General features: G+C 35.7%; 1 protein-coding gene across 1 annotated transcript; it reads right to left on the bottom strand.

Moving 5' to 3' along the window:
- Nucleotides 1-316: 316 nt before the first annotated feature.
- Nucleotides 317-3,138, bottom strand: LOC110314991 (olfactory receptor 24-like). Its single transcript, XM_021189165.1, has 2 exons — nt 3,116-3,138; nt 317-1,241 (listed from the first exon to the last, which is right to left on the bottom strand). The coding sequence occupies exon 2, from the start codon at nt 1,232-1,234 to the stop codon at nt 317-319; it is 918 nt and encodes a 305-aa protein (XP_021044824.1). The 5' UTR covers nt 1,235-1,241; nt 3,116-3,138.
- Between the last annotated feature and the right edge of the window lie 5,367 nt (nt 3,139-8,505).

Raw genomic sequence — 8,505 nt, 5'->3', positions numbered from 1 at the left:
GATGGGGTTGCATTGCATCTGTGATCAACAAGCAAAAATAGATGAATCATGATAGCAAGCCTGTTTTTTTTTATTTTTCCCTTTATCATTCCAGGATAATTCTATGGAAATAATGGTGCTACCGACATTCAATGTGGATCTTTTCTCCTCAGTGGAATTCTTCAGAGACACCTTCACAGAAATTGCCAGATTTGTGTTCAATGTGGTTCTTAAGCCATAGTAATAATTTAATTCTCCCATGAGCCATTGTGTTAACTGACTCACTTTGCATGATGTGGGGTGGGATCCTTCCTGACAGATGGTCCTATTACTGGAACTATTCCATGTTAATGATTTTTCTCAATGAACTCTTAACATCCTTGTTTCTCAGACTATAAATGAAGGGATTCAGAGTGGGAGTTACCAGGGTATACATGACAGCAACTACCACCTCCTCAGAGGAATAAGAACTAGATGGGGGCTTCAGGTAGGTAGCAAAGATTGTGCTGTAGAAAAGGAGGACTACAGAGAGGTGGGAACTGCATGTGGACAATGCTTTCCTTTTCCCCTGTGCTGATGGAACTCTAGCCACAGCATAAAAAATACAACCATAAGAACTTACAATGCAGAGAACCACACTGATTCCTATAACTCCAACCAAAATTATCACCAGGATTTCATTGAGGTGAATATCTGAGCAGGAAAGCAATATGAGAGGCCCAAATTCACAGAAGAAATGAGGAATCTCTTGATTGGTACGAAAGTACAATGGAGAGAGCAACAAAGTATGGGTCAGAGACACACAATTAGTTACTCCCCATGACCCACCGACCAGAATGCCACATCTAAAAGGAGTCATGAGAACTGAGTAGTGCAGTGGGTGGCAGATAGCAGCATAGCGGTCAATAGCCATGACTGCTAGAAGCAGGTTATCCATGTCAACAAAAACAAGAAAGAAGTAAAACTGAGTCAGGCATCCAGAAAATGAGATTGATCCATCTCCAGTCCACAGAGCCTCCAGCATTTTAGGGGCTGTGGTGGTGATGAAGCAAATATCCACGAATGAGAGCTGACTGAGGAAAAAATACATGGGGGTGTGGAGGTGGACATCAGTGCCAATAGCTAAGAGAAGTAGTAGGTTCCCTAAAAGTCCCAGCAAGTAGAGAGCAAGAATGATGCTAAAGAGGCACGGCCATTTCTCTGGGTCACTAGACAGTCCCATGAGGATAAAGCCAGGAGCTTGACTGCAGTTCATCCTGGGTCTTGTATTTTAAAGAAATTGGTATGGAGACAATTTTCTAACTGTAGGCAAGAATTGGCACCAACCCAGACTTTGTCCTTTGGCAGTGGGTCTCTCTCACAGCATAGATTGAGCAATGGAAACTAGAATAGCAAAGGGAAGGACAAGACTTACAATTCATTAAAAATGGCTCCTTAGGGAGACATAAAAACAATTTGTTGAGTCTTCCTGCAGTTCTCCTGGTTAGAGGTATGCTATTTAACCATTGTGTTGCATGATAAAATAAGTTTCCTGTGAATATATGTTATTCTGATTTCTTTTAAGACAGAGACTTCATATTAAGTACTTAACCTAGTGCTGTACTGAAAGTGGGATTTCATTAAATTCTCCTGTCCTTCCTGTCCAATACCCTGGTTGCATCACCTATTCAAGCATCTTTTAATTTATTACTTTTTTTTTTTTTTTTACGAATAATGTCTTTTTATTGGAGACTCAGAACAGGAACCACCCTACTATTTTCCTTAGGTGTGAGTCTTTACATTTTGATCCAAAGTTCTTTTCATCTCTTTGGTTGTCCCCAATTGTAAGGAGCTTTTCAAATATCCCACTAGGTAGACAGAGTCTCAAAAGTAGAAACATTCTTGAAGGGGTTTAATGTGAAGAACATAGGCAGGGCTGAATTTGTTTCAGTCACAGAATTCTAGAATGTATAGACAGTTCTTTATAACATAGCAATTCCACTTCAGCTAAGAATGTATAAGATATAACAACTTCTTTGCACTAATTTGTTTCTTACTCGTGATTGAGCTAGATTAGGTAAGAGACATGGCCACATTAATTTCTGGAGTCGGACCATATGTGTTGTAGCAAATAATGGGCTTAGCGTCTTCCATTAATCTGAACCATTAAGGACTTTAGAAATAGATTCCTAAGATGTTATTTGGTCTCCAAAATTACCAACCAAAACTCAAGCAGTCTCCTCCCTCAGTTTCTTGATTGCTGGGGTTATAGTCATGCTGCCATACTGATCTGAGATACTTTTTGCATAATAAATTGTATTCTATGACATTTCTATTTTCCAGCTTACACTGAGACTAAAGAAGACTCTTTCCATTTGAATAAGAAAATGTGTGCTGTGTGGATCCAGCAGTCTCTCCTTATTTTATCTACAAAGACCTGTGGCTTTAGTCATTTTGAAATCTTGGCTTCTCTGTTACCTATTTAAACTCATTCTTCAAATATTGAGGAGGATTACTTGCCTCTGTGCTAGTACTACTAATGGGACCACAGTAAATAACTCTTGTGTTTTATCTCCCCCAAAGTCAGGCTACCTTAAATCATCCTACTCTAATATTTCCAGGATGGTTCAGCTCTCCCAATTTTAAGACACATTTTTCTCTATGAAATTAATTCTGGTATTCCTTCCTAGCAAATGAAGTCTTATTTTCTCATATAGAAATGAATAATTTTCACTTTACTTGCATAATCAAAATATAACTGTATTCAATGAACATTAAATGTTTTGAGGAATAAGTTGATTGGAAAAGGTTTCCTATTTAATTGTACACTCAGAACTTACTACAAGAAAGGTAACTAAAAATTGCTTTTATCCTCAATATTAGAAAGTACCTGAATGGCCTTTCTAAGATACAATGGTTGGAGCAGACATAGCTATGAGAAGTAGTTCTTCTGGTTCTTTTCATTTAAGAGGTGCTGGATTCACTCTGTGCATGTAAAAGAAGAATGAGGACCAGTGTGTCGGGAGTCTTTGTAATTGAGAGGCACAGAGAAAACTACCTTAATTGCACTAGAGTAACACAAATGCTGTCATCAGGGAGTGTCATACAGAAGAGGAACCATACTGGGTGAATATACAATTGGTTCACCTAAAAATACACAATTAGTGAACTGGAGAAAACTTGTAAGGGGGTGATGAATTCTAACCTTTATACCTGGAAGACCATCTGAGAAATGATGTAATCACTAGAGTCACTCTGTGAAGGTTGCCTTCAAACAACTAAGTGTATTTTCTTTAATCATCGTGCATAATTTTCTGTTTATTAACACAGCAGTTCTTTCTAAAAATTCAACTCCTCTGAGCAAGGTTATTTGTGAATCTTTGGAACAGAAAACAAAACAATTCTCAAAATATATATCAAAAAAACCTATTTATCAAATTTTAAAGCAAAAATAGAATTTTCAGTGATCGAAACTACTGATTCTTTTCAGAACTTTCAACATTTGGGAATTTCAATTTGGCTTTAGAGAGTGCTTAATTAAACATGGTGAACTTTGATAAGATGTGGTACTACAATGCAGAAGTCAAACAGCCTCACATTCCTCACACATTATGAGGAGTTCATCTCAAGTCCAACTCTGGGGAACCAACACTGAGCCTTCAGTATTGGTGTTGCAGACAGATAACCCTCTACAGAAAAAAAAATTACAGGAAATTTCTAAGTTTACTCCCAATGTATTCACTTACCTGGCTGATTGTTAAGACCACAAGTGACAAAGATTCTCAGGTTTATGTACAGAAATTGCACAGGTTGCAAAATATTGGAAGTGACAGCTCATGTGGTTCTGGCCTATGTTTCTTCTCCAGAAATCCCTAATGCCATCAACAATTCTGGTGTTTTAATGAGACAGATCTGGAGACATATAAGCCCCAAGGGTGCACATCCCCTGGTACTGAGTTGATGGGATATGAAAATAAACACATTTCCCCACTTGCAAAAGAAAGGTTTATTTTAGGGCAATTTCTTTGTGGTACTTTTTTTTTTTTTTCACAAGCTACATGGTCCCTAGCCCTATGTGATACATAAGCTGAGGCCCCCAGTTTGGCTACTGCTCTGTAGATACCATCTAGTAATTTTTAGTAGTACTTTTAGCATAGGACCCTTCATTCTTATTTTCTCTTAGTCATCCAAATGTTGTAACTTTTAAATTTTTTACATGAACAATTTCACATTTGCTATGTTATATTTCAAGTTATTATAAAATATCTTTGTATTTGATGACTCAGACAGACACACTGGGGTCTAAGTTGTAGTTCTGTTTAACAGGGATATTTTCTTTACATTCTTTTCCAATGGCATTTATTCACTGAATGTGGTATTAGGCTACATAGGGACCTTTTCATTGAAGTACGTGATAGCCTTTTGAACTTACTGTACTGTACACTTGACTACTTGTCTCTTATTTCTTCTCTATGCCCCCTTCTATTATTTTATTCCCTTTGGTTCATCTTGATTCTAGATAGCTTTGTTTCTCTTTCAGGTCATATATACATACATGATACTCTGTGTCTATATAAAATGTAGATATAATCTAGGAACCCTTACTGCCACTGCCTCAATTCAGTTAATATGTATATTTCTAATTGCAAGGCCTTCATGCATGCAACATAACTTTGTTTTTCCTCATAATGGAAAAGATCTATTCATACATATATATGTTTATCTATATGTGTATATATATGTATATATATATATATATATATATATGTGTGTGTGTGTGTGTTGTGTGTGTGTGTGTATATATATATATATATATATATATATATATATATATATATATATATATATATGTGTGTGTGTGTGTGTTGTATGTAACATGTTTTTATACATTCTTCAGTATATAAACACTTAGGTTTATTTTATAACTTACCTATTGTGAGTAATGTCCATTTATGTGCAAGTGTCAATGTGATACGTTGATTTGGAATTCTTTCAGTTATATCCCTGAATTTCTGAATTGCTGGCGTAACATAACAAAAATGTTTTCAGTTCACCTCTTAGTCATGAGTGTTGCGGAGGGAAAGATAGGAGCCTGTATGGAGAGTTGGCTTTGGCCCCAATAGCAACCTCAGGTGGCAGTTCCTGTTGCCTCTCACAGTTATGTTTTACCCCAGTTGTCCTTTTCCCAGGGAGGTGTGTAAAGCTCTTTATCTACCTGGTTCAGGAAAAAGTGATGAAGGAATTTCAGATTGACTACCTTTCATTCCTCTGATTTAAAGAAATGATTCAAGGAGAGAAATAAATTGGTTCTTACAATTGGAGAAAATTGATTTTTTTCTCCCAATCTGGTTTTTGAAACTTAATCTACTATATTTCCAAGGGTACACATGTAATTCCTTCTTTTTCTCATTTAAGGAGAGTACTCACTCAATAATAACTGTATTGTTTTAGTATTTTAATTAATTAATTGTGCACATGTATATGTATGTATGTGTGTGTATGTATATATGTATGTGTGTATGTATTTGGGTATGCATGAGCTACAACATATGTAGGTTAGGGAACAAGTTTTAAGAGGTGATTCTCTTCTCCTACCATGTGGGTCTCAGGGATTTAACTCAGCTAGGCAGGCTTGGTTACATGTGTCTTTACCCACTGAACCATCTGCCTAATCCTGTTCTAGCTTTAATTGATTCATTGACTTTGTTGTTTTTCCCAGTACATATTGATGTGGCTCCTAAAGAGGAAATAGTGGATATAAAAAGAGATAAGTTTTTCTTTGAAAGATGTTCTTTATGGCAGTGTCTGTGGTCTCATTTCTCAGGCTGTTTATTTCTGGGTTGAGTGTTGAGGGAAGAAATGTATAAAAAACTAATAATAAAGTCTAATGCAGTTTGAGATTTTCAATGTGGGTTTAGAAACTCAAAGACACCAGTAGGGATCAACAAAATGACTACAGAAATGTGGCATAGACAATTTGAAAAGACTCTGGTTCTGCCCTTCACTGATGGCTTCCTTAGCTCAGAAGAGAATACATGCTCATAGACAAAACTAATAGAGATGAAGTGCCAGCAAGTGTGGAAGCCAGTGATATAAGCTCACTTACATGATCACAGGAACAAGAGAGTTTCAAAACTAAGAGGACTTTACAGAACTAGTGAATGATATTGGTCCCACAGAGCAGATGGGGAAGTGAGAGCTCTGTGTATAATTCCAAAGATGATTCACCATCATACTGGCCCAGACAGCTAAAACCTTATGCATACACAAGCTGACACTTATGATGTCTTTGTAGCACATAACCGCGTAATAGTGATAGGACATGACTGTGAGTATGGCCATGGCAGTATCACTATAGAGTGTGAATGCAAAACCCTGCAGGGTGCGCTCTCTGGGGAAATGTAGGCACTGTACATGAATGACCTACAGATGGACATTATTGTTGAAAGCACCATCATGGAAATGTAGCAAAGGTCCAAGCAGAAGAGCTGTTTCAAGAGGAAATGCTGAAGTGAGCAGAGATGATATTCCAGAGTAATAACAGCAATAATGAAGACATTGCCAATTAAAACCACCAAGTCTAAAGCCAAAAAAAGTTATTTCTACCTCAAGCTTTCTGGAAAACTCTTGAGAATAAATTCAGTCATTACAGTAAAATTAGTCACATTCCTTCTTGATCTCTGTGAGCAGGATAAACCATAATGACCAACATTTATAAAATTATAATCTGTGTTATTTAAAAATCTTATGTACTTGGTGATGTCAATTCACGAAGACAGGACCAATAATCGATCATCACAAAGTGTGAATTTTCTTTCTATGCTATAACCTAATTCAGTAATTTAACTGTCTTTCATTCCATGCAAATAATGATTTTTTAAAATTGTATAATTTACTATCATCCATTCTAATAACAGAAATTTAAATTACAACTGAATTAAAGCAATGTTCAAAAGTTAATTTTTATATGCATCAAAAGTTCATTCACTGGGCATGTACACATGAAATTGTTAGAAAAGTTGTGAAATACATACTTTTTTTTGCACACAGTCCTGTATTTGAATTTTTTCATCTGTTAATATGTAATAATTGTGATTTTAAGGAGTGCACTGTGATATTTCAATAAATATATATGGTATATAATGCATTATCTATTTCTTATAATATCATTATCTATATCTATTTTTTCAACTCTATAGTCAAATAGAGTATGACAAAACAAATTCTTAGGTTTTTTTTCTACGTGTTCTTTTACAAAGCATAAAGTTAACAGTGCGTACTATGTTGATCATAGCTGTGCAAAAATAATGAAGATTCAGTGGTTTTAGGCTACATGTATAAACTTAATAGAAAGTTCTAAATTTGCTTTAGAAATGTGAGTAAAATCTAAAATTTTTTCTGTCTATACGCTGCAAGCAGAAATAAAACATCTACTAAGCAAAGTCATTTAGTCCAATTTTCAATGAGATAAATTCCAAACTATTCTTATTTTTCTTACTCCTGTGGCAAGTATTTAATACTGAAATGTGATCAAAATAATACTGTAAAAATGGCTATATTATCAAAGGCAAACTAGATATTTAGTGTGATCCAAATCAAAGTTCCAAAACATTCATTTATAGAAATAGAAAGAAAAATCTTAGAAAAGAATTTCAAAGCACAAAAGACCCATACTGGACAAAGCAGTTCTATGAAGTAAATATTAGCAGTGGACATATCACCATACTCAGTTTCAAATTAGACTACAGAACCATAACAATAAAAATTTTATGACACAGACACAGGACCAGATAGTTAAATAATATAAAATAGAGGATTCTGATATAAACCCAATGTTTTTTTTTTTCAAACTTGTCAAAACTACACATTGAACAAAAGATACCCTCTTCACTACCTGGTGTTTGGAAAACTAGATATCCATATGTAGAATAAAATTGCACTCTATATATTACCTTTCAAAAACAACTTCAGCTGTATCAAACTAAGACTTCAATGGAAGACCTGAAACTTTGAAAGAATTAGAGGAAAAAGTAAGGAAAACACTTTAAGGTACAAGGTATCTTACTTTTGTTTTCAAAAATAACTTAAAGGATAAAGGATTTATTTCAGCTCACAGTTCAAGGACATGGCCTAACCTTCTGGGCATTTAAAGCAGCAGCAGCAGATGCACAAGACTGCTTCTGTAGACAGGAAACAGAGAAGGATGAACGCCTGTGTTCTGACATGGAATTTTCTGATTTCACTGGGGACCCAGTTGGGTCACGTAATGTTTTTCTGGAAACTGTCTTATGAGAGGATATTTTTGCTGAAGCAGACACATGAGAGGATCTTTTGCTGAGAACAGATAGGTGGTATTTTTCTGAACGCAGCCTGGAAAAAAGGCATGTGATATATTCACTTATTTCTGGATATTAGCCATTAAGTAAGTAATAACCTACTTACATCCCAGACAGCTTAGGTACAGAGGAAGGGACTGGAGGTGGGGGGTGGGGTATGGCTCTCTTCCTCGAGGTAGAAATAGAATAGATTTTAGTGGCTGACTGGAGC

Source organism: Mus pahari, unplaced genomic scaffold, assembly GCF_900095145.1.
Source record: "Mus pahari unplaced genomic scaffold, PAHARI_EIJ_v1.1 scaffold_9031_1, whole genome shotgun sequence".
In the NCBI taxonomy this organism is placed as follows: Eukaryota; Metazoa; Chordata; class Mammalia; order Rodentia; family Muridae; genus Mus; species Mus pahari.
Note: the sequence above shows the minus strand (reverse complement) of the source record. Positions and strands in the feature narration are given on the sequence as shown.

Excerpts from the sequence above, each read along its gene's own strand:
- LOC110314991 (XM_021189165.1), bottom strand. The coding sequence starts at position 1,234 with ATGAACTGCAGTCAAGCTCCTGGCTTTATCCTCATGGGACTGTCTAGT.